The sequence below is a fragment of the Pseudorca crassidens genome, chromosome 10 (assembly GCF_039906515.1).
Source record: "Pseudorca crassidens isolate mPseCra1 chromosome 10, mPseCra1.hap1, whole genome shotgun sequence".
Lineage (NCBI taxonomy): Eukaryota > Metazoa > Chordata > Mammalia > Artiodactyla > Delphinidae > Pseudorca > Pseudorca crassidens.
Window position 1 is genome coordinate 32,484,519 of NC_090305.1, and position 25,727 is coordinate 32,510,245.

The 25,727-nt window shown below is 53.1% G+C and overlaps 1 protein-coding gene across 8 annotated transcripts; it reads right to left on the reverse strand.

Moving 5' to 3' along the window:
* Positions 1 to 389: 389 nt before the first annotated feature.
* TJAP1 (tight junction associated protein 1) lies at positions 390 to 24,456 on the reverse strand. Of its 8 annotated transcripts, none has more exons than XM_067752850.1 (12): positions 24,357 to 24,456; positions 23,752 to 23,843; positions 14,699 to 14,828; positions 7,881 to 7,978; positions 7,091 to 7,216; positions 5,459 to 5,487; positions 4,556 to 4,717; positions 4,281 to 4,347; positions 4,020 to 4,049; positions 3,131 to 3,238; positions 2,946 to 3,029; positions 390 to 2,181 (listed from the first exon to the last, which is right to left on the reverse strand). In XM_067752850.1, exons 5-12 carry the CDS (start codon positions 7,187 to 7,189, stop codon positions 1,081 to 1,083), a joined length of 1,680 nt encoding a protein of 559 aa, XP_067608951.1. In that variant the 5' UTR covers positions 7,190 to 7,216; positions 7,881 to 7,978; positions 14,699 to 14,828; positions 23,752 to 23,843; positions 24,357 to 24,456; the 3' UTR covers positions 390 to 1,080. The 8 variants fall into 8 exon arrangements, with proteins under 8 accessions (XP_067608951.1, XP_067608953.1, XP_067608950.1 ...); XM_067752852.1 differs by having other exon boundaries at positions 7,091 to 7,213; positions 24,227 to 24,422; XM_067752849.1 differs by having other exon boundaries at positions 24,227 to 24,422.
* Between the last annotated feature and the right edge of the window lie 1,271 nt (positions 24,457 to 25,727).

The following is a 25,727-nucleotide window of genomic DNA, read 5'->3' on the forward strand; positions in this document are numbered from 1 at the left end:
CATCACTAGGGGGCAGTGCCACCCCACGGCCCAAGCTCCAGGCAGCGTCCACTGGCCCCAAATGTCTCAAACAGGTCTGGCTCAGGTCTCTGACTTACAGGACCTGGGGTTCTGGGGTGACACCTTACACAGGCCCTGTAAGGATCGTAACTGAGGTAAAGAGCCCCCCCGAGCTGGGCTGGACCCTACCTCAAGGAGAGACTCAGGGGCCCTGCCAGGGTTACTTGAGGTACACCCTCTCCCTCCACCTGATGCTCTGTGCCCAGGGAAGCCCCAGGCAGAACAGTGGTAGGGGTCAGTCAGCAGCAAAAAGACTAGGACGTGATTAGGACTGGGAATACTCAAGAATGGGGAGAATAAGGGCAGAAGGAAGGTCATTAATAGACAAATTAGGCCATACCAGTAAAATAGTTTTATTTAATTTTAAAATAGTTATTGATGTGAAAATTTCCCAAAGCTGGGAGTTAACAGTCTAGAGCCAAGGTTGGGAGTGGGACCAGGATTCACCTAGAACCCAGCTTGAGGGCCCTGAATCCCACCCTCTACTCCCTTCCAGAGGGAGGAAGGAAACAGCTGAGGGGAGCCCTGAGTCAGTCCTCTCTATCATCCCCCCGAGGGCCTGCTGTGCCAGGCCCTTGAAGGCAACAGCTCGTGCAGAGGATTTGGGGGGAGAGGGCAACAGGTGAAAACTGAAATTAGAGGTTAATAATCCCAATGACCCTCCTCCCCCCAACCCCTGCCAGATAAAAATAGAAAACTGGAGAATATGAAGGGAGGATGGAGGATAAACACTGATGTAATAACCCCCTCAGCTCCCCAGAACAGACCAATTTGGGCTGACTGGAAGAAAGGTCATGAGCCCCAGCTGCATGTTACCTTTGGAGAATATTCCAGGAGGGAAAAACCATGAGGCAAGCTGGTACCAGTTACAGTCAGTGCAGCGAAAGGCCTGGTGTAGCCTGACCCTATCTGCACAGGGAGCAGAGGCCAAGGGCTTGGGCTAGGTGGGGACCCTGAGCTGCGAGGGTTGGGGCACCTTTGCAGTCCCCGTGCAGCAGTGGCAGGAAGGCAAGCAGGGCCCTAGTTGAGCAGGTTGCCCTGCTCCTGGGCCTGGGTCAGGCTGTCCTTGCGGTGCAGGTGGTGCACCCCCATCCTCTTCGGGCTGCGCTGGGGACGGCTGGAGCTGGGGAGTGCCCAGGCCCTGCCCTCAGTGCGAGGAGTGCCAGGCCCCTCCTCTGTGCCACCATCACTGGGCAGCAGGCTCTGGCGCTCTTCCTCGGGGCTGATGGGCAGGTTCAGCTGTTCCTCTTCCTCCTCTCTGGGAAAGCCAGGGTCAGCTTCTGTTGGCAGCAAAAGCCCACTTTCACCGGGTGGGGAAGAAGGTGCCTGCACCTCCTCATCTCCGCCAGCGGGACCAAAAGCAAAGTGGCGCTGCAGTTCAGGGAGCGCATCACGTCCAAAGGCTGTGCGCTGGGTCACAGCGGCTGGGGGCGGAGTGCGGTCCACAAATGCCCGCTGCCAGCTGGCCAGCAGGTCCTCCTCGGAGCTGGCGGAGCTGGCTGGGGCACTGAGCCCCGGGGGGGCGGGGCTGGGCTGGTGCTGCGGGGAGGCCTGGGCCGAGGCAGGGCTGCTGGGCACTGGGCTGGGGCGGGCTCGCTCACTGCCCTCCTCCACCAGGCTCAGGGAGATGGCCTGGCGGGTGGCGTAAGTGCAGTTGGGCAGGGGGCTGTTGCGGGGAATCCGCACCTTATCCTCAGAGAATTCTATCACCTTGCGGCCAGGATACAGCGGGTGGGGTGGAGACGGGGTGGGGTAGGGACTCAGCTTCTCAAAGGCCGGCAGGGACATCTCCTCCTCTGGGGAGCCCCCCACGGTGCCCAGAGAGCAGCACTCCCCATTGGGTTGGGGGACGGGGCTTCCCGGAGCTGGGCAGCTGGCTGGGTCACCTGGGTCACTCCCACTCATATCCACGTGCACAAAGACATCCTCAGCCAGGGGGTGCCCGGCGCTGCCTGACTGGGCCGAATTGAGCAGAAGAGACTCCGGCTTCTCCAACACGCGGGCAATGACCGAGGTGGGCACCACAGCCCCTGGGGCCAGGCTGGGGGCAGGCCCCGGGCTGGTAGCCTCCTGACCAGTGTGCAGATGTTTCCGAACCATGTCCTGTAGCTCACAGGGCAGCTGGGGTAAAGGAGCGAGAGAAGGAAAGAGAGACGTGAATGAGCCCAGCCTAAGACAGCTTGCTTCAGGGCAAATATGACGGCTGCCACATATAAGGTCCCCCGTGTGCTGGGCACTTTGCTATCACCTGTTCCGCAGCACACAAAGGTATATCCTCATTTCGCAGATAAATTGAGGCTCGGTAGTGATAAAATAAGTTGAAGCTTTTGATTAACACAGCCAGGATCTGAACCCAGAACTGGTGCTAAGGCCCACATGCTCTCAAACGTCTAACTTCCCCATCTCAGTGGTAGATTCTGCCCAAACCAGACACAAGCTTGAGAATCAGTATTGACCAGAAGCCTTAGAAATACCTCCACTCCTTCTGTAGGCCCCATCAACCTTGAGCCTGAGCGCTGGGGTCTAGGGTTTGCCCCTTGGAGCAAGGGCCCCTCTCAATTATTCTTATGGCCCATACCTCTGGCAACCCCCTCCTTCCTGCATGGGATCCGGAAATTGAGATCCTCTCTCCCTGTCTCTGTTCCAGAAATACCAACAGGGCCAGTCCCCACTCTGCCCCTAGTGACGGGCCCTTGACAGCATGCAGGACACCAACCAGCGGCTGAGCTGACTGGCTTCAGAGGACACAGGGAGGCGAGGAGAAGGCAAAGCAGAAAGCAGGGAGCTGAAGGTATGAGGAGAGGACAGAGAGAGGTGTAGAAACTGGAGTTGGAGGCATCCTAACAAGGGCAGACGGGCATTGGCAGGGAGAGTACCCCACTCACATCAGCGAACTTGTGGTTACGGAAGTGAGACTTGTTGCACTTCAGGAGCTGCACAGCCAGGTTGCAGTCCAGCCGGTACCGCTCCTGTGGACACAGACGCAGTTCAGAGCCCGGCATAGCCCAGGGGAGCAGGGCAGGGCCAGGACATGGCAGCACAGGCAGGGAGGCCCCCGAGGTGACCGTACATTGAGCTCCTCCAGCTTGTTGATGGTGTTCCTGGCATCCAGCAGCTTGTTGGTCAGCTCCACGATCTCCCAGTCCAGTGTCTTCCTGTCCATCTCAGCCTTCTTGATCTGAGGCACAAGACTCACAGTGAACCCAGCCCACACCCCAGCCAGCCCTTTCTCCCCTCCCCTCCCCCCTCTTCCCGGCCCAGAGACACAGGAAGCCACAGGTGCTAGGGCAGCCAAGGCACACAGAGACAGACGATGGACAGACAGAAGGAGACCAGACACCTCTCCTGTAGTCCAGGCTGGCTGTGGGGAGGGGGCTCTCTGAGCATGACTGACAGCTGCCCAGGCCGGGACAGAGCAGTCTAAGAGCTGCCCGGCCCTGGAGGGCACTCAAGGGGCTCTACACACCAGGCGAGGCAGCTGGTACCTGAGAGGCAAGAACTGTGCAAACCCAGGGGCTGAAGCCGATGCTGCCTGTGGCTGTTTCCAGGATCAGGTTGGGAAGCGGGAGGAGGTGGGGAGTGGGGCTGCGTGGCGGCTGGGGGTGCCTGTGAGATTATCTAGTTGAGAGGGAGGGAGCTGCAGGCTCAGAAGCAGTCTTCTGATCTTCAGCTCATGGACTGGGTCCACAGGCCCGCTTCCCGCAAATGGCCAGGGCTTGCTGCCCACTGCAGCCAAGAAGCTGTGAGCATTCAGTGGTGACATCAATCAGTAACTCTGCCCAAGCCAAGAACAGGCTCCCCAGCTGTCCCCCAGGAGGGAGGCACTGACTGCTGAACAGGCCTCACATGAGGAAGAGGAAAGGAGTGGCCAGAGGGCAATGGCCGGGCCCCAGCAATCCCAGATCTCAGCTGAGGAGGAGGCGAGGGCAAGGGAGAAAACACACAAACTCAGACGCAACTGCAAAAATCCAGCTGTGGCTAAGAGAGGCCTGAGAGGAGAGTGCGGCAGCAACGGTGGCAGCATGAGGGAAGACGAGGAGAGAAGAGAAACAGTGTGAGCATTAAGACAGTCCTGACTCTCACAGCACACTGCGGGCCCCTCCCCACTACGGCCCACCCCCTCCCCGAGCCCAGGGCAGGATGGCAGTCCCCTGGCAAGTCCCAGCCCCTGCTATCCTGTGAGCACAGCGCCAGCCAAGCTGCCCTCCTGGACAGATTACCAGCGTATGCAGCTTGTCCTCTAGCTCCTGGTTGGTCCTCTGGGAAGCTGTGTAACTGTGCTGCAGCCTGTAGAGGGACACAAGGCAGACCCCTGGATCAAGATCCTGTTCTTCAGACCCTGCTCATCCCCTCCTTCATAAGGGATCTTGGGCAAGTGCCCCTCCCAGAACTTCAGTTTTCGCATCAGAATCAGATGATCTCTGAAGCCTCTCCGGGCTCCCTCCTATGAACAGGGAGATGCGTGCATGTGTGTCCCGGCCCCTCGTTCCCACACCTGCGGAACTTGTCCTTAAATTTGTCCAGCTCCTCACGGCTCTGGCCCAGCTCCAGCTCCAGGCAGTCCTGCCCAATCTCCAGCTCGCGCTCCAGGGCCTCAGTGCGCCTGGTGGCCGAGGCCAGGCGCCGGCGAAGCTCCTCATTCTCCTGCTGCAAAAGCCTGGTAGGGTGAGGGGTCAAGGGCAGAGGGGCATCAGAGATAGAAGGGCCACCCTAGAGTTCCAGGATGGATTCAGGAAGGAAGGAGTAGGGGTGACGTGAGAACAGGTAGCTGTGGGCAGGGAACTCCTTGAGATTCAGCCTGAGTCTGGGGCAGCGTATCCCATAGGCCTGCTGGCCCTGAGATCACAGCTTGGCTGGGAGGGGCAGAGGGGATGGGAGAGGACAGTCTGCCCCCCTCACTGCAGAAGAACGAGAAGACAGAATTGCAGGGGCTACAGTTCCCAGTCTGTCTCTGGTTACAGCCCAAGCCAGCTGGCCAGCAAGCCACCAGCTCCAGTTTCCCCACTGCACAATCAGGCTGCTCCATTATTCATCTTTTAGAAACCCAGCCCAGTGCTGCCCTCCTCTGCAGAGGCCTCATGTAGCTGACAGAAAGGGCTGCGGGGAGGCAGCTGGCACAGGAGGGCCAGGAGCTGGGGAAGGGAGCTTTGGCAAGAGCAGGCCTCTCAGAGCCATCCACCTCCTTGATGCCAGGTCCTCTTGGAGCCCATGGAATAAACCTCTTTTTCCAGAAGGAATATCCCAAACTTCAAGCCTCCTCCCAGAGTCCCTAAAACACCCCACCCCAACCTTTACCTCTACCTAATCCAAGGAAAAGCCCAAATGAAACAACAGCCTCGCCTGCAGCTAAGAGAGGCAGAGTTGAGGCAGGGCAGGCTCTCGGGCAGCAGATACTCACTTCATCCTCTCCGTGTCAGTCAGGGGCTCCTGGGCACAAAAGAACAGAAGCTTGAGGCTCAGCTCTGGACCACTGGCCTCCTGCTTGTTCCCCACCCCCTCCAAATAGCCCTGGAAACGGCCATGTCTGAAGCCCAGAGACACTCACAGCAGAAGTGGGCTGCGGGGCCCCACAGATAGAGGCAATCCAGTAACACCTGGACCAGCCTACTCTCTCCCATGCCAACCAGATTCCAACCCTCACCCTTATCCATACTAGCTCCAACCCCTCTTAATACTAGAGCCAACTGCAAATGAGCCCTGGTACCCATGCTACCTCTCCCAGGGCTAAAGAGAGCCTCTCAGCTGTTCACTGGGCTCCTAGTGGGCCCTGCAGGCACAGCCAAGACTTTCCAGAGAAGTGATGAAGCCAGGTGAGCTAGAGTAGGGTTCTGAGCTCTGCCAAAGCCCTTCTGGTCCCCAGGGCAGAATCAGGCCCTCACAGAGGCTTGGGAAATACAAGCACGTGGGGGAAGGAGAGCCTCTGGGCTAAACCTGACTGAGACAAGTAAAGCGTCCTCTGCTTTCACCCTCCTGCCGCATCCTCCTCAAGCCTCCACGTTGGTCACGAGCCAGAGCTCCGCCAAGCGCAAAGCAGAGCAGACCCGTGCTATGACAGGAGGGAAACATCAAGCAGCATCTGATTGGCCTGACTGCCTCAGGATGCCAATCACAGGCAGGACAACGAGGTGGGTGGCCCAGACCATGGACTTGGGAGCTACTGACACCTGGATTGATCCTGTTGTACCATACCCTGGTTATGTTAATCTTGCTGAACCCTAGTGGCCTCATCTACAAAACCAGGGGAATGCCCAGTGGGTGGCACCTAGCACAATATCTGGCCTTTTAATTTAATGTTTCCTGAACTGAAAATGGGCAAGTCATGGGTGGCATTTCTGCCGTGAATGTGACCAGAGTGGGCCATGGTATGCCTGATGCTCGGCACGTGCTGGCCATCTCTCAAGTTCTTTAAATGTGTTTCACGCACTGCAACAGGATAGAGACATGGAAGCAAGATGAATAAACTGCAGCACTCGTTTCCTCCTGCAGTAAGCTGAACGAGGGAGGAAAACCGACCTGGAGAATGCTTTGCAGTTGCCTGAAGAAGCCCTCCTAAGAATCTAATGCAGTTCCGAGCAGGGAGCACGTATTTGATAAGTGTCAGCCAGAAAAAGGAAAGCTGGAGGAGGGCCTGACTTTCAGGGACAGCAAAGAACAGCTAGTCTTGGGGAAGTCGCTGGAGCACTGCTTCCTAATGGCCCCCAGAGGGGCTGCAGTGGAGGACCAGAGTCCTGGCCTCCGGGCAGGTTAGCACCCCTCTATCGGGTGGGCTGCCTCTTGCACGAAAAACAATACTGCATGGGATCACTTCTGCTGAGCTACATGTCCTGGACACATGGACGTGTGTCACAGCTGTCCCCTATGAGTCTACATGGCTGCCACCAGCACTGCTGCAACTGAGAGCCCAAGTGTGTACCAGGAATGCCACACCCTCACCCCAACTGGTGGGACCAGATGTGCCCTCAGGACAGCCAGAACCCCGCCTCAGGGGCCTGCATCTGCCAGCCAGGGCAGGGGCACCACTCTTGCTGACCTCCTGCTCGAGCTGGGAGCCAGGAACTTCCAGCCGCAGCTCCCGATGCTCAGGTGGTGCCTTCCGGTAGGGTTTCTTAGCAGGGGCTGCACTGGTCATTCTGGGAGGTGAGAGCTCCTCAACCTGCTGAGGGGAACAAGGAAGGAGGCTCAGAGATGTGGCAAGAGGCCTCTGAACTGAGAAAAAAAGAGGACATGTAGGAGCCACCAGGCAGGCAGACAGGCCTGGGCTGCTGCTGGGGTCATTCGAAGGGCTGGACTCTGGTGTGTCAGTGCCCATGGGTCAGGGGCGTGCTGGATGGGGGCCCAGGTCCAGGGGGAACAGATGAGAGGAAGCCAGGGTCCAGGGACTGGGTGCAGGGAGTATGGATTGGGCCCGAGGAGCAGCCGACCCCTCGCCCCTGTGGGCTCGGAAAGCAGCCTCAGAGAAAAAGCTGCTCTCCAAGCACCAGTTTCCTCAACTCTAAACTGGGTTGAGAATGCCACCAATTTCACAGGGTTGTTTTAACGATTATGTAAAGCACTAACAACGGTAGCTGGCACTCAGGAAATGTTCGATAAATGTTAGCTTTAAAAAAAATCGTAACCAGAAAGTAAGGGTTTGAGATGCGTTCCCAACCTGAGCTCCTCCAGGGGGTCACCAAGCTTAAGGGCCTTCAAGGTCAAGCCTCTCTGGCCTCCACCACTCTTTTCACCAGCCCCCACCAAGAAGGGCTGCCTGCTGCCGCCTCACCTGCCAGCCTCCCCAGGAGGGAACCCAGTGGGGGGTGCAGGCCTCAGCAGGAACATACCGTCCGTCTGTCAGCAGCTCTCTCTGTTCCGCTGTCCAGGAGTCAGCCCTCGGCTCTCCGCATCCCACAGCCCCGCCACTTCCTCTAGCCAATAGCTCCTGAAACCAGAGAAGGGAAGAAAGTGGAAACCAGGTGTCAGCCACCTGTCTGTCAGTACCCGCCAGGGAGAGCTGGACAAGAGTGGAAGCACTGGGCTCCCCATGAAAGCTCTGTCCAGGCCCAGAGGAGACACATGTGTGTCTGTGTGTGTGTTCATGGTCTCAGCTTATCACATGCCTGATTCCGGGATAGGTCTGGTCCTGTCTTGTCCCTATCCTACCTCACATCTGTCCTGTTCATCTCCCGGGCCTCTCAGAGTCTAGAAACAGCTAAGAGATTTGGGGGACAAGGGTTGCAGAAGAGAACACCAGGAAAAAGCCTAATAGAGGCTCAAGAAGATGCTGGGGGAAAAAGCTCCTGGCAATGTTTCCAGAAGGAGCCCAAACACCTAGTTCTGTGAACAATGGTGGCGAACAGACTGTGTGATGAGGAGGGGTAGGTCCAGGAGAAAAGCAGAAAAAGGAGCATTTTAGCGCAATGATGGTTCTCGACCAGGGTGATTTTGGTCTCCCCCGCCCCCTCCTCCCCCGACCCCTGATATCTGGCAAACGTCTGAAGACATTTTTGGTTGTCACACCAGGGGTGGGTGGTACTGGCATCTAGTGGGTAGAGGCCAGGGGTGCTCCTAAACATCCTATAAGGCACAATACAGCCTCCCACGACAAAGAATTTTCAGCACAAAATGTCAATAGTGCCTAGGCTGCAAAACCCTGTGTAGAAAGCCCCAGTCTGGGGAGCTGAGACGCCTGGCTTCCACTGGGCTCAGTGGTGTGTCTGACACACAGTGTGGCCCTGGGTAAGTCCTTTCCTCACTGGATAAATCTGTCATCTGCACAGAGGTGGCTGGACTGAGTGACCTCTGAGGTCCCCTCCAGGTTCTTGGGGTTCTGACCTCTCCCCCACCTGTAATGAGCTGGGCTGCAGCATGGGGGCAGCAGCCACCACAGGGACCAATGGAGGCAGTAACCTCAGGTGGCCTTCTGGGCATAAACAATCTCGTGGCCGCCATCCACCTCACCAGAGCTGGGGCTGAGGGAAGCCTTGCGGGCTAAAGCGTGTGTTCCTGCTGCTGGGACATGCCCTGGCCACGACTCCTGTCATATTCCAACAGGGCCTGAGGCAGGAAGCACCGTGAGGGGGCGGGGAGGGCGGGAAGCAGGAGTGGCCTCCCTCCTCTGTCTGGGCAGCCTGGCCTCTGGTGTGGGGTTGTGGGGCTTGGCAGCAGGCACGAGCCACCACCCCAGCCCTTTGATAGTGAGGCAGAGTGGGTCCCCACAGGGCACTTGCAGCAGGCCGTGTCGGGCTGACTCCACGCGCAGGAATCCGGGCAGGCCTGAAGGGACAGCACATTCCTGAGGTGTAGTCACCCCTACAGGTTCCCCAGGGCTACCCTTCCGGTGGGACCCTGGGTGGGAGCTCCTCCAGCCCAGGGGAAAGGCCCAAAAAGTCCCAAGCCAGCCTGGGCACCTGGGTTCTGATCGTCAGGGGGTCTCAGCGTGGGGGTGTATATGAGTTACAAAAGAGGAAAGAGCCAGAGCTGCAGGAGTAAGAGATACAGGTAGCCAAGAGCTCCCGGGAAATCCAGAGCTGGCTTCTGCCTTCTCCCCTTCTCTGCGGAGAAGTCAGGTCCCTCCTCCCTTCCCCACCTGCTCCCCACTCAGCTCAGTAGCCCTTTCTCCTTGCAGGCCCCTTTATATATACCCCCTCTATTCTCAGCTTCTTGTCTTCCCTATTCCTGCCAATGCCCACACTGTCCTCTAGGTACTGGGACACCTGTGTGGGCGGTGGGTGGGCAGGGAGGACACTGACAGGCCCAGGTAACTGGTCATTCTACCTGTGAGGAGAGAGCGGTCTCACTCCATACCCTACTGGCCCAGCTCTAACCATCACATGTCCTACAAGCTCATCCTGCCTCATCTTGACCTCACGGCCCCACAGCACATATTCCCAGGCTTTCACGGCAAGATAATCTGGCTTGCTGAGGGGACAGACAGTGTGGATGTGGCTGGCAGTGAGATGGATCGTTAAGTGCAGGCTCGGACTATGGGATGAATGATAGTGGTGATGCGAGGTTCTCTCTCCCAGCCAGAGAATACTCTTTTCGTATGTGTCAGAGTCACAGGGAGGGAAACGACTCCCAACTGGGGAAGCAGAAGACAATGCCCACTAGCGAGACAGTCGACCAGGGAGCCTGCAGTGACCCCAACACAAGTCCATGAGGAAAAGTCCGTGCCGCCCCCTGCCCCATGTCCATAAATTCCAGTGCTTGTTGGGGCCCTGGCTCCAACTCCTGAGATCTGCTAAGCACCCCAGATCCAGCCCATAGGGGACCACAATTCCAGTACTGAACAGGGACTCGATGCGCCTGGCAGGCTGTTGTCCCTGACTGGAAGCACTGCAGGGAAGGTCAGACCCAGGAGTGAGAGCAATGCCAGGTGCACTGCAGAACAAAGTAAGAAGCAGCTGAACAGCAGGTCCACAAGCTGGGAGAAGAGGAAAGATGAGCTGGAAGGCAGCAGAGTGGTCCCTCCAGGAAGACCCAGCTACTAGATGCAGCCTCCACTGGCCAGATCTCCTTCACCTCAAGATTCCCAGGTTGCTTTGGAGTGCTGCAGCCCAAGGAGGACTCCCAATGCCATGTCAAGAAGAAGAGGCCCCCAGGGAAAGCTGGACAACTCAGAATGTGCCATGCGCCACAAGGAGCAAACAAGGCCTTTTGGGTCCTCTTGGCCTCTGGATGCTGAGCTGGCTCCAGGGCACCTCCGAGAAAAGAGTCTTCTAGAAGTTCTAGAAATTGACAGGGAAGAATCCCACTCCCATCCCTCACCACAAACTACCTGAGCTTCAAGGAATTGGACGCAGATGACTCAGGATGTGGGGTACCAGATCACATGCTGGGTTTGTACTACAAGAACAGCTGTGCTCTGGGAGAAAGGCTGAAGCCTAAGTTAAAACCCCTGGCTGACCCAGTCTGGTCTGCAGCTCCTCGGGCTGGACCTGCAGGCACGACTGAGGAAGACACCCAGAGCAGCAGTAAACCCTCCCATCTCGTGGAGGTGAGGTGAGAAAGGAAAGCAGCTCTCCTCACTGCCCCCACCCCACCTAACTCCTCCTCCTCCTTCCTCTCCTGCATAGTATTCATTCTTCAGTTACTCAGAATCAGTTCAGAGGACAGACTCAACCCCCTATCTGCTGGGGCGGAGGCGTGGGGGGGTGTTGATAGCTTCGTAATTGTCATGTTGCAATCTGCCAGTCAGCTCAGGCCGCCTGTTACCGCCTGCCCTGCATGAAATACCTTCTCTCTGATTACAGCCCACGGGGCATGATTAGCTACCTCCAGAGAACAAAGTCTACTTTCATTAGAAATGGGACTCGGCTCGCACAGGGAACCTGCACTGTGAACCCACTGAACAGCTGAGCAGAGCATGTATCAGAGACAGATACAAGGAGCAATGTGTGCCAGGAGCTGGCTGAGCAGTGTCCTTTAATCAAAGGACAAAACATCTGCCAAGCATCTCTCTCAAACCAGGAGATGGGACTCCTACCCACTCCCCTTCGTGGATACGGAGAGTGTGGGTATGTGACCTGGGGCCTCCATCGAGGTCAGGGACGCTGCTGTAGGCGGAGTAGGATAAGGAGAAACCTCTTCAGAATTCAGATTATCTCCAAACCACTACCCTCTCTCCCATTCCCTGCAAACACCCACAGAGGCAACAGCAAAAGGTTCAATTCCAAGAGCCAAGGATGCCCTGTTACTTCCCTCTGCCATCCTTTCTGTGGGTCTGCCCAAGGGCAAAGTCACCAGTGCAGGAGAGGAAGGGAGGTCCCAGCATCCAGCTTTCTCTCTGCTCAGGGCTCAGAGGCTACCCCCTCAACACTGGCCCAGCAGAGGGAGACAGGATTGAATCCAAAATAGGTCTGGCTCTTTGGCTTTTCAAACTCTGCCCTCCCCCACTGGAGGTCTCCTCTAGCTCCCAAGCTCTGCACTACCCTGTCCACCGGCCCAGTTCAGCTGCCTGCCCAGAGACACCGCCTGCTTCCCCAGCTCCCCACATCACCCACACTCTCTTCAAGAAATTAGGGTCCCAACAGTTCCTCTGGGCTCAGACCATTTCTGAACTTACTAATGTCTCTCTGCTCCCAGCCGTCACTGAATCAAGCAAGTGAAGGACCTCAAGGGGCCAATGAACCCAACCTTCTGCATCAGGGAAGGCACACACCTCACCACAAAAACCATTAAAGCTCTTCTTTCGTAATTCACCCAAAGAAAGTCAAATGGACGTTAGCAATCACTGCTGCTTTTAAAATGAAAGGAAAACGGCCCCTTTTCTGAATACTCCAGCTGTGCTGTATGGTACCTTAACCCAGCAGGATATAAATAAATAATAAAAACAAATATGGGCCCTTCCTGAAGCCCCTAATCAACCGCTAAACAGGAACATCTGATCACAGGGACTAGCGCCTCCCCTGCGGAAATCGTCCTCAGCTGTGAGCCCTGATGTAGTCTCTGAACACTACAGGCCTGGAGGAAGTTGCACCTCTCAGGGCAGGACATACTCCTGCCATACATATCTAGCTGCTTCTCAAGCCTCTGAAATCCACGCTCTGCCTCCAGCTGAGGCCCAAGAAACACAAACCACCACCCTACAAGGGCCAGCCCTATAACCAGCAGGGGCCCCTGAGATTGCCCACAAGGACCACCCCCCCTCCCAGTCAGTATGGCTCCTCTCCACCTCGACTGTCAGTGAACAGCCGCACAGTGAGCCGATCCGACCAAAGCAGGCTAGGTTCAGCCTTCCCCACACCAGGCCCCCAGTTTCCGGCACAGCTGTTCCTGAGATACCTAAGCAAAGCCCTCAGCGATGCTGGGCGCGTGGCAGGCAAGCAGCCAGCAGAGCACAGGTGGGGCCCAGGCAGGCTCTGCTCTGGGCTGATGACAAGGCTGGAAGATGCCAGTCTGTGCCCAGACCAGCCCTGCTGCCCCTCCCCCAGGCAGGCCTGTCACCCCTCGGGGCAAGTTCAACCTCACCCTCTTGGGGCATGCTGCCTGCGGCCCTGACCTGGCCCCCCCGCCCGCTCTAAGCAGAACAGACTGACAGGTTTTTAAAAGCCAGAATGGGTGGGAATTATTGTGCCCCAAAGTCATCCTGAGGCCTCCGAACTAGTGCTGGTGACCTGTGAGAGCTCACCTGGATCCCCACCTGAGCAAATACCTCAAGTCTATCCACCTGGCCTCTCATTCAAGAAAACACTTGACAGGAACAAAGGGGCTGAAGACTACTGATGATGATGATCCAAGCAAACCAACCCCCACCCAAAGGGAGGGCCAAAAAATCCCCAGGATCATAAGCAGCACTTGACCTTAGTCCCCATGCCCTCTCCTAAGGAAGCGCAAAGCGAGGGTGGCCCTGAATCAGCCCTCCACTCCACGCTCCTTCTGCTCTCCTGGTCACAGCCAAGCCATAAAGCCCTCCAGCTTGCTCCCTCCCTACTCAGGGTCCCTACACATCCACGCAGCACCTACCCCCTCTCTCATTTACACACTTACACCTCATGGTCACAGGCAGCTCCCTGCCATCTCCCTCCTGGCTCAAGGGAAACAGAATCCACTTAGAGGACCTCCAGGTCTCAAGTTCCCCCATCCAGCCCACCCCACCCTGCACTGCCTCCAGAGGCTGGAGACGGTGTCTGTCTACAGAGTTACCCGTGCAGAACACCAGGGAGCCCCGAGCAATCAGCCTTCCTGCTACCTCTGGAACCCCCTTCTCCTTTCCAAGCCTGGAGGGAGGTGGGAGCTTGTCGGGGGCTTCTCCATGGCAAGCTGAGGCCAAGGCCTCTCCTAGGCCCACTGTGGAGTCCAAAGCCAGGTCCTTCCCCCTCTGGCTGAGCTGCCCTTCCCAGCTCTTTTAGGTTAAAGTCCCCGTGAAGCTCCAGACGTGGAAGGCGGTGGGCGGACTAACTCCACCCACTCCACCTCCCAGAGCCACGGTCACCAATGGGAGCTACATCTCTGGTTCTGGGCTCCAGCTTTCAGTTTAAGTAGTTTCACTCTTCTGCCCAGGCAATTTCCCACAGGCAGGCCAAGGTTTTTCTCAACTTCCCCACCCCCAAGAAGAACCTGCAATTGATCCTAAATTCAATTCGTACCCTGGGATGAGAATAATGGCGACAGCATCTTCCCCTCTTTTTTTTTTTTTGGCCCCGCCGCAGGCCTTGTAGGATCTTAGTCCCCGGACCAGGGAATAAACCCAGGCCACGGCAGGGAAAGCGCCGAGTCCTAACCACTGAACCACCAGGGAATCCCCACCATCTTCCCCTGTTGATAAAGGGAGGAAACTATCCGGTCTAGCAGAAAATTCCCTTCCTACTCTCGTTCCATCTGTCTCTGAGGCGTGAAACCAACAGTATGGTAACTGAGGGATGTTCTCAAACTCCACGGTGCTAAAAGCAGATTAAACAGAAATGCTAACCATTCTGTTTTAAGGGAGAACTGATAGCCATGGTACTAACTAAAGGGAGAAGGAGGGGCAGAGTCCAGCAGCAGATGGGCAGGTGCCCATGCACAGCCCCACCCACAGCAAGGAGACTGGGAAAATGGAGGGAACTCAGTAGTAAGGACAAGCGAGCAGAGGAGATGGCATGATGTAAGCAACGGGGAGAAGGCACAGGCCGGGGGAGGAAGGGAGAAGAGAGGCATGGCTGGCCCAGGTCAGACTCACAGGGTTAGTGTCTTCTCCCCAACCAGCCAGCTCTCCTGGTTAGCACGGTTAGCGACAGACTCATGGCAGACGCCCTCCAGGCACTCCATACAAACAGACAGCTTGGTTTGTGAGCAGCCCAACTCCGGAGCTGCAAAGAGAGAGCAGAAGGATTGCCAAGCTGCAGGATGCCTGAGAGTACACACTGCACTCTCCTGACAGGGACACTCCCCCAGACTTACCACCAGACCCTCAGGGGCTTTCTCCACTCTAGAAAGCATGCCTCCTGAAAGTATAGCAGTGAGCCCAGCTCATGACCCCAGGGATGGTCAACAGAAAGAGGACTGCCGTTTTGGAACGGGGCACTGCTACCAGGGGGAAGCTCCCCTGTCTCACCTATTCCCGGAACATTGCTGCCAGGCTGCACTAGAGCCCTGAAAGCTGCTTGTAAGAACAAAGCCACCCACAGCTGCAGCTGCCACCTAGCCCAGGCCTGTGCCAGTAGAGTTCACCCCACCACCTCCCACGGGCTCCAAGGAAAGGGGCTGGGAGAGAACTGGCCCAGGGACCGGAGGCTGCAACAAGAGCTGCATGGAAAGCCCAGTACAATGGGGCAGTGTGCACCCCAGCCAGCTGAGCCAGTCAAAGGAACGGGTGACACACTGCCACCTTTCAGTTTCTGAAAGGGCCAGGGAATGATGCTTCCCAGTGAGCTGGCGCCAGGGGGACCCAAAGAGCAAGGATAAGGGCTATGCTACAGCCAGGCTCCCCAGACCCCCAGAGGGACTACCTCACCCCCTCAGAATGAGCAATGCCCAGAAAGGCTAGCGTTCCCACACAGCTAGCCCAAGGAACACTCTTTCCTGAAAGCCTCCAGAACCACCTAGGGGAAGCGACACACCCCGGCTTTGAGATCTCAAGGCAAATGTGCCACAGCAGTGGAGTCCCAGAGACCCCCACCCAAGATGTGACCCCTGGGTCAGCAGGACAGGAAAGCCCTTCTGTCTGAAAGGCCTGCAGATGATGAGATGACTCGGGGAAGGAAGGGGAGAACAGAGACCACCCTGGCCCCACATATGGGCCTGGCCTTCTCCCAAGCCCAGGCCAACAATAAACACAGGCAGGAGAAGCCTCCGACAGGCTTCCCAACTGCCTCCTCACTGGGCTCCCCGCATCGCTCTGACAGCCCCAGAGGTCAAAAGGCCATGAAGGGAGAGATAACCATCTAGCAGAGAAGCAGAGAAGATGACAACTCTTCCTGTGGGCTCTGACCTCTTCGCTGGACTGGCAAGGAAGCATGGCCACGGGCAGGCTACCTTCCGAATCCTCACCACACACACACACAAATAAATAAATAAACACCAGCTGGGTCTGGTTTGCTTTTGAAAGGTAGAGCAGCAAGTGACCTGGCTAATCCAAGGTTTCAGGAACTAGAGGAGACTCTCTGCACTAAAACAGGGGTTGAGAAATCAGGTAATTCTACTCCCTTCCCAGCCAAAGATGAAAGAGGAGTGAAGGAGAGAAACACGTGAGGCGAGAGTGTTGATGCCCGCATCACGCTTGCACCCATCCTGGTTCCCACTCAAGGGCACTCCTGCCAGAAAATTTCATCCCAGAATAAAAGACAATCCCTCAGAGATAAGCAGGGTGCCCGCTGTGGCAAGAGCCTCCAGGAAAGTTGGTCCATCCTCCCAAGGAGCCAGCCCCCAGGAATGCACCAGGCTGGGCAGGAGGCTGCAACCAGGCTCCTCAAAGGCTCCAACAGGGAGGGACTCACTCCCACCCTCACCCCCCGGGGGTTAACTGTTAGGAGGGCAGAGCAAGCTAGAGAACAGTATGTATTACTATCGAGTTTTGTTTATTTTACAGGCGATACACGATGGGGAATGTCTGGAAGGACACAAAAATGATTAGAAAGATACATGATAAATGGTTAACAGTAGTTCCCTATCTTTGGGAAAAGGCTTAGACAGGAGCAGTGGGGGAAGAAAGGAAAGGTGTTTTTACTTTACTTTTAATTTTGTATACTTTTCTGTATGGTTGGTATTTTAAACGAGGACATACATTATGTTTATGATGAAAACATACAGCTCCTCAACAAACGGACAAAATCCCTCCATCTGTACTGTGCTTTACCATTCTGGAAGTGCTGTCCCTTCCATTATATTTCCTTTGATCCTTATAGCCTAGTGAGGCCCACGGAACAAGTGGAGTTCTCCCATTTTGAAGCGACAGAGAGGACAAGTGACCTGCCCAAGGCCACAGACACACTGGGACAGAACCCTCCATATCCAATTCCAGTGCAAAGCCTGGAAAGCTGTCTTCTCCAGGGAGCCACAGGAAAGCGACTACAATTCTGCCCTAATTAAAGACCCTCAAAGACTTCTGAGATTGAATTCCCCACTTGGCTTACCTGGGAAGGTGCAAAGAGGCCACTGCTCAGTACCCAAGGCGATAAGCACAGAGTTCTATCTCTCTGGTTGGCTGAGTGGAAGCACAGGGCTCTCGGGTCTAGGCTGACTTCCCAAAAAGCAGTCCCTACCCTCAGGGAGATCCCTGCCACAGTTTACTGTGAGAGCACAGAAGCTCTTCACAAATAGGAGGCCATGTCCTTTATAGATTCCAAATGTCACCTAGTAGACAGTTGGCACTTACGAGATAGACCAAGCAAAGTTCTCACTCTTCTACTCATGGACTCAGTCCCTCTGAAGCCTAAAAGCACACAACACAATCCAGTCCAGCTGGCTCACCCAATCTCCTCTCAAATCTGCTTAACATACAATGCAGCTTATTACTCCTGCCAAGATGCCATCAGGAAGATATGCCACATTGCAGTGTGCACCCCACACCGAGGGATGAGGGGTAGAGCCTGGGGAAAACTCCTTCAATCCACTTCTGCCTGCTGGTTTCATCCTTTTAGTTCATCTAGACACTAACAAGGCTGTAGTAAGTCCTGGTTGTGAGCATGGAGCCCACCAAGACAGGACCAGTGATACAACAGAAAAGCAAGCAGGTTACAGTGGGCACTAAAAGGAGCTTAATGAATAACAAAGAGGATGCCAGCAACCAAAGACCTTTTAGAAGATGCTAATTAAGCAAGAAAATACACCTGTGTGTACTTCGATTCCTCTTTTAACTCCTTCCTGCTGGCTTAGGGATGTGTGATTAGAACATAAGGCTGAAAAGGGAGACAGCTGAAGCCAAGCACCTGGAAGATCATTTAACCACATTAACTCAACCCTGGAAAATAATTAGTAATGCGATTGTTAATACTATCACCGTTTGTTTATGCAGGACCTTCCTTCCTGAGGGTTCAAAAAGCTTTGCCAGATAGATCTTATCTGCTTTAGTCTGAGGAAGGACTGGGTTGGGTCACACAGGAACCAGAGCTGCTCAGCACCTACTATGTACAGTCTAACTTAAACGCTCAGCCTTCAATAAATGACCTTGCCCCTAAGAAGCTTCAAAGAAAGATCTTGCCCCTAGATGGGGAGAGACAGGTTAACTGCCCCCCTGCATCATAGTGTGATGAGTGCTCTCAGAGCAAAGAGGAGAGGCACCTGGCTGGGGCAGGGGTTTTAGGACCAGACAAAAAGGTTGCCCTCCCGAGAACCCAGACAAATCTTCCTCTGATTGTAAACTCACACTGGAGCACCACCTGGCATTATACAATTAAGAGGTCTAGACTTCTGGAAACAAATTCCTTTGGTGTTTGTTCAGAACTGGTGCCCGAAGAACTACTCCCATCAACGATACCAAAAACAAAAAGGCAAAGAATGGACAGCGACCCTTAGCTTCCACCCCATTTCTGGGGAGCACCTGAGTTAAGCCTGTTCTGTGGCACAAGAAGATCATCGAAGCCGTAAGAAAACTGGGACAAGAAGTCTGGCTTCCTCAATGCCTAGATGTGTTCCATCAGCTTCACCCAACATTTTTCAGTCTACAAAACACCGGGGAATATGGATCATCAAACATGCCATCCAGTCATCCCCAGCCTTAACTATTGGATTGACCAAAAAGTGCGTTCGGGTTTTTCTGTACCATCTTACAAATCCACCACCTACCCACCCCCACCTGTACCCACCAAGGTCATCATCAATCTCGCATGCATGTCACAGTCCATCAAAGGAGTTGTTTCAACATAACAGATGGGGAGAAGGCTCAACAATCTTATTTTGCACACTGATGCTGTACCCAATCTCACCTCTTTTGTTGCTTCATCACAAAAAAGGAGACTCTCTCAATTTTACTCCCATCTCAGAAATGTTCCTGGCTACCTGGCAAAAATCAAAAGGCTTACTCTACCTTGAATAAAAACAAAGCCTTTTCTTATCCACTGAGTTTTCCAAAGTGGGATTCATTCATTTAACAAATATTTACTGAGTATCCTTCATATGCCAGGCACCTTGCTACAGGCTGTGTACTCATTATCTCTAATGCTCAATACTCTTGCAAAAAAGGTAATGTCACCTTCACTTTATAGGGGACAAGACCAGTGATCCTACTGGTTAAGCAACTTGCCCAAAGTCGCACAGCTGGTAAGGGGCAGAGTCGGGATTAAAACCCAGCTCCAAAATCAGACTCTATCTACCATATTGCTCACCCCACTTCCAACTCCCCTCACCCCCACCCTCCCAGTCTCCCCTATCTCCCCACCCCCACCCCATGATCAGGGAGGGTGCCTCCTCTACAGGGTCAGCTCAGTGAAAGAGACAGACAGGTAAACAGAGGACTCACCACACAACACGGTAAGTGCCAGGACAGAGGTTCAAAGTGCTGTGGGGACCAAGAGGCAGAAAGGAAAGCAGGGAAGTCTTCTCATCGGAGGAGACAGAGAAGCTGGGTCTCAGGGGATGAGCAGAGCTTCAGAGACAGAGGTGAGCATTATGGAGAGTGAAGTGCACAAGCAAGAAGAAAAAAGTAAGCGGATGTCTAGAAAAGGTTCAGGAGCAGTAGGAAACTCAGGAGCAAGGAAATACAGGACAAATGAAGCAGAGTGACAGCAACTCAGGCCAGAGGGTTGAATTTAATTTGGGCCAGAGTGCTTTTTGCATACCACGTTAAAGAGTGTGGACTTTATCCCAAACAAGGGAGAAACCATGGCCTTTCTAAGGGAAGAGACATTGGTTTTTTGTTGTGGGTTTTTTTTTTTTTTTTTTTTTTTGCAGTACGCGGGCCTCTCACTGTTGTGGCCTCTCCCGTTGCAGAGCACAGGCTCCGGATGCGCAGGCTCAGCGGCCATGGCTCACGGGCCCAGCTGCTCCGCGTCATGTGGGATCTTCCCGGACCGGGGCACGAACCCGCGTCCCCTGCATCGGCAGGTGGACTCTCAACCACTGCGCCACCAGGGAAGCCGCAGAGACATTGGTTTTTTTCCTAGGAAAATAATTTTTAGAGCAGTAGGGTAGAGTAGGGAGAGACTGCCCACATTTCATTCATCTGTATGCACCACAGCATTATAAAGCACCTCTTCTGTGCCCTGCACTATCCTAAATGCTAGAATACAATAGTAAGACAGTATCTGTTCTCAAGGCACTTAGAGTCTTGTGAGAGTCAGACAAGTAAACAGGCAATTACAATGCAGCCTAAGTGCCAAAATAGAAGTAAGCACAGAAGGACAGTAAAGGGCGGTGGGATCCCAAAGGAAGTGACATTTAAACTGAGACCACAAGAGCAATAAGGAAGGTAAAGGGAGTCTGGAATGTCTGCATTCCAGACAGCACGACCAGCTTGTGCAAAGGCCCAGAAGCTACAGAGAATGAGATAAATTTAGAGAGCTGTTAAGAGGCTGAATCCAGGTGAAGAAATGAAGGCCCAGTTTACCCACAGGTCCTCGGCACTCAAAATATGGTGGTGAGAAGGAGGTGAAGGGATTCGATTCAAAGATAATACATGAATATGGGGTGTTATGAGAAGAAACTGATTTAGACAACAACAAAAAGAAAATGCTAAAGGGAGAGAATCGGCTCAAAATCTATCAGGCTTCACCCTGAAGATCAATCATTTGCTAAAATGTGACCTGAATCTAGAAAGTCTGAGGACTTCTACCAAAACACAAAGGTGTACTCTATGGAGATAACACGTTTCAGCATGCTGACCGAAGCACGAGTCAAGATAAAGCACATTATCCTGAGATACGTGGCTCCTCTATTGATGGAGGAGGGGAGCAGAGACTCACAGATGCTAACTCTCAAAATCACACATGCCACAACAGACAGAAAAGCTCATCACAGGGCTGCGGCAGAATTCCCAGGGCAAGTCCTGAGCCCCCGACACCAGGCGCGTGCCAACCCTGATGGCAGAATGGAGAGTCATTTACTGAAGAAAAAGATGGACCCCGAGGGTGTGTTAAATAGACAGGACATGACTCAGAAGGAGGGGAAGAGTAAGTCATAAATACAGGGCAAAGGAAAGCCAGTCAATCAACCCTTGGGTACACCTCTGCCCCAAGGCTGCACACGGGTCTCCTGCCTGTTAAAAGGAAAGAGACTGGGCTCGGCAACAGGGCCTTCCTCAACAACATAAGCTTCAGCAGAAGCACATTTACTTTCCATTTTCCTCTCACGTTAGACGGAGGGAGCTGTCTAAAATGCCACATTTTCCCCCCTGTGTAGTTTGCTACTTTTTATTTTTAAAAGAAAGATGTACCCAGACCGTCTATGAGTTTAACACTATGGCTACTTCAACTGCTCATGTCAGTAATCATAGTCAGATTGAGCCTTATATTTACATCTACATTAACTAACACCCACACCCACACCTTTAATGCATGCTAAGAATGGATCCCAATGTAACTGTCTGCTCACCCAACCCAGCCCAAGGTTTTCCAAAGCACAGTCACCAAGTTGAATCACAAAGAGAGAGTCCAGATTTGGCTAACATGGCACAGGGCGCTCCCTCACCAATCCCTGCATCAGTTATTATCTCTGAGAGGAAGGAGAGAGCTGAGATGAAGAGCTCAGCTCCTAAAACATTTTTTAAACAAAAAATATTTTACTACAATATGGGTATACATCTAACCATCATTACAAGCAAACGAGACACACATTGCCAGTAGGCATATTTAAAAGTTAATTTCATACCAGATGCAAAAAAAAAGGCTCAACTGCTGAAGCCAGATTGCCTGGGTTCAAATCCCAGCTCTGCCACTTACTAGCTAGGTGACATTGAGCAAATTACTTAACCACTCTGCACCTCTATTTACTCATCTGTAAGATGGGGATACTAACAGTATTAAATTACTTCATACAGGTAAGGCACTTACAATAGTGCCAAGCACAAAGAATGTGCTCAATAAGCACTATTATTATTATTATCACTCAACTGCAAATTAGATAATTCTGCAGCCTCACAGCTTCAAACAGGAAATCACTGGCATTTAAACATCACTTTAAATAGCTTAACGAGGATATTCTCACTACACACAAAATCTATACTATCCAAAAGCTGTGCCTCTTCTCCTTAACATCAGGATAGCAGCTCAAACCAGTACAGGTCCTCCACAGAGAGACACCAAGTTCAATCATGAAGCAGAAATTAGTGCTGAGATCTGACTAGTATAACAACAACAAATACATATTGCGTGTCAGGCACTGTTCTAAATACATTAATATACTGACTTATTTGACCCTCACACAACCCTATGAGATAGGTAATCTTACCATCCCCATTTGATTGATAAGAAAGCTGAGGCATAGTGAGCTGGGCAATTTCTAAAGGTCACAGAGCTACACATGGCAAAGTGCAGATTTGAATAGGCAATCTGGCTCCAGAGTCAGTGCTCTTAATCTCTATGTGCGCTCACCACACTGTCCCTGCTGATCGCAATTTCCTAGGGACATCCACAAATTGTTCGCAGAAAGAGAAGTTTCTCAACCTTCTAGAAATGAAGTCACAGCTAAATAACACCAGTTCTTCAGATACTTGAAGGCACTGAAGCTAGTCTAGTGACAGTGATTCGGATTGGTCTGCCTGGAGTAAGCCTTTTGCAGGCAGGGATGGGGTGAGAGTGGGGAGCAGGAGATGGTTAGTGCGGAGTCCTAGATCAAACCAGACTTGCCAGTCCAATCATGGAGCAGATGCTGGCCCTGAAACAGGCTCCAGTAAGAAGCATGCTCCCAACTCTGGCTTGGGCATAACCACAGGGCATCAAAGGAAGTGAGGACCATACTCACAGCACTCTGTAGCTCCAGACCCCTTCTCTTTTCTCCAACCCTAAGTCCACTATCTCTCAAGCCATGCTTAGCTTTGCTAATGAAACTGATTTTTTTTAAATGTGGTTTGATGGGAAGAATATAAAGGAAGAGAAGAAAACTACCAGAGGAGAAAGGGGCAAGTTTTACAATCCTTTCCTTCCATCACCACACTGGTCCAGGTTGTAAAGCAGCTCTCCAAAATCAGGTGTCTCAGGGACAGAATCATGTGAAAAATGTTCGCAGAGCTTTACCCCAGTCAGCTTGACCTCTTACCATAAACTGACCTGGGTTTCTCCTCCCTAATCCCAACCTGCCTCCCGCCCTTCTCTGACCCCACCTACCCACCAAATCCACACTCCCAAAGAACACTAACAAGCCCTTCTTACCAAAAGAAACGATCAAAAGAGACAGACATGCTGCAAGAGTGAATTCAGGAACTGGTGACAGCAGGTACCTAAATGGTTAGCGAACACCACCAGAAATTTGTTTTCTTATGACTCCCCACCATCTGACACCCACAAGTCTCCACTTCCGGCAGGATACCAAACTGAAGATGTGATGGGGAGATCAAAGAAAATACAGTGAGCATGAATGCACTGCTTGTGACAGGGATGTGTTCAAATACTTTCAGCCTGATCTCTATGCTCTTGCCCACGTTCGCCTGCACAGGTGAAGGCATACACGGCTCAATTCTACACCCAACTCTCAAAAATCAGCGTGAGATCTAAGGAGAACATTAACTTAGGGACCACAGGCAAAGGGCAGCCTCTATAGAAGAGTGCCCTTCTCAGATTAAATAATTTTCAGCATCACTCGTAGCCCATGCATCCTGCTCCGCTCCCAGGGAGCATGCCAGCCTGTCACCGGAAGCCACCTTACCCGCTCTGGGGTTGAGCTGGGGCAAGTCGCTACCTCTTCTTCTTTCCAAGTATTGTGATTTCTTCCAGTCCCTGGGGCCCCTGAGTCTTCAGCTGAAATTGGGGCAGATGCTGCTATAAGAACTGTGAAAAGGCTGATCTAAGTCTAGAAGATGGTCATTTGATTGGCTTTAGTTCCCTCTTTACCAAACCTGCCCAACATCCTTAAGTCTCTCTTCCCCCCTTCCCTACTCTCCTCCTCCACGGAAAAGACCCCTTTCCGCTCCCACCGGCCTGGTACGGTCGGGCCTCCGCCCCACACTCCAGGCTTTTTACTCTCCGCTAAGAAGTTCCGCTCCAGTTCGTGACTCTGCTTCTCCGGGGCTGCGTACCTACTTCTGGTTAACCCGCCTCGGATCCCCTGCCCCAGGGCTACCACTGGAATCTAGGCCCCCTCCCGTCCATTCCTATCGCCTTTTTTTCTGTCCGCCTCCAACCTTCCACCACTCCATTTCCTCTTCTTAACCCCGGTGCTAGTCCTTCCTCCGTCCCAACTCCATGTTGGTGTCCCCATGATCTCCTACAAGTCTAAACTCCCGGCCCGACTACTCCAATCCCACAACAAACTTTCTGCCGCTGCCCACTCCCTTCAGACCGCCATCTTGCCGCAGGGCAGGCCGGGTAGTGGTCACGGCCGCGGGAATCCCCACGCACTAGGCGCCGTGCGTCATCGGGGGCGTGGTCATGGGGGCGTGGCTTCCAACTGGGGAATAGTGGGGCGCCAGACAAGGTGGAAAGACGGGGAACTCGTAAGAGCAGGCTTTGGTGGCCTGGCAGCAGAAGAAGGAAGGAGGTATCAGGAGCAGGGCGATAGCGAGAAAAGTGGGGAAAGATTCTGGTATTCAAAAAACAAAACCAAAAAAGACTGGGGGGAAACAGCACAAAAATATAGTGAGGGAGTTGCAGCACTGGTTCCCCATCACCCAAAGGATAAAAGGCAGTTTCTTAACTTGCCACATGGAAATCTCTAAGACCCAGCTTCTTTGCCCCTTCATCAGCCTCATTTTCCACCTCTCCGGGGGACTTCATGTTCCCCATTGTCCTCTTTTCAGGCCATTAGGCCTGAAAACGTCCAAGCCCTCTCCTCCCCTTGCATTATGAATTCCTACTCCTCCTTCAGCCCTCAACTCAAATTATCACCTCCTCCAGGAAGCCTTTCCCAATATCCTAGATTGGATTTGGTGCTCCTTTTGCTGGGTATCTCTAGCCACTTGCACATAACTTCATTGTAGCTACCTGTGCTGTAATTATTTATTTACATGTTGTGTCTCTCACTAAACTGCTGCTCCTTCAGGGCAAAAACTACATCTGATTACATCTTCATATTCCCTAGCAGGTGCCTGGCACACAATAAATACTTAAGAAATAAATAGCATAGCATTCTGCCACTCACTAAGAATACTCCTGCCTCAGGGCTTTTAGGTTTGCTCTTCCCTGTGCCTGGGATGTGCTTCCTCCAGATATTTCCTCTCATTGTGTCTCTGCTCAAATGTTACCACCTCAGAGAAGCCTTCCCTGGCCAAACTATCTAAAACAACATCCCCAATCACTCTCCCTTACCCTGCTTTAATGTTTTCTTTCACAGCACTTATCACTATCTGACATATTATTTTTGTTTGTTTGTTGACCATCTCCCACTATAATGCAAACTCCAGAGCTCTGGGACCTTTTCTCATTCATTACTGTATCTAAAGCAATGCCTGGTATAGTAGGTACTCAATAAATGTTTATTGAATGAATAAGTGGCATGGAGATAAGTGATAGAGGGATTTTGGAATGTAGTGATGGGGAGAAGAAATTGAAAATACTGTAAAATAGGGAAATGCATAAATGGAAGGTACAGGTCCCTAAGGCCAAACTTGGCCATATCAAGAATGGGAACAAAGACAGAAGCCAAATGCAGCAAGGGAGGGAGGGAGTAGGATGAGGGCCAGGTGG

Excerpts from the sequence above, each read along its gene's own strand:
- TJAP1 (XM_067752846.1), bottom strand. The coding sequence starts at position 7,189 with ATGACCAGTGCAGCCCCTGCTAAGAAACCCTACCGGAAGGCACCACCT. Across the intron at positions 3,030-3,130 it reads ACAAGCTGGAGGAGCTCAAT|GAGCGGTACCGGCTGGACTG; the intron begins GTACGGTCACCT and ends CTGTGTCCACAG. Across the intron at positions 2,182-2,945 it reads GTAACCACAAGTTCGCTGAT|CTGCCCTGTGAGCTACAGGA; the intron begins GTGAGTGGGGTA and ends CCTTTACCCCAG.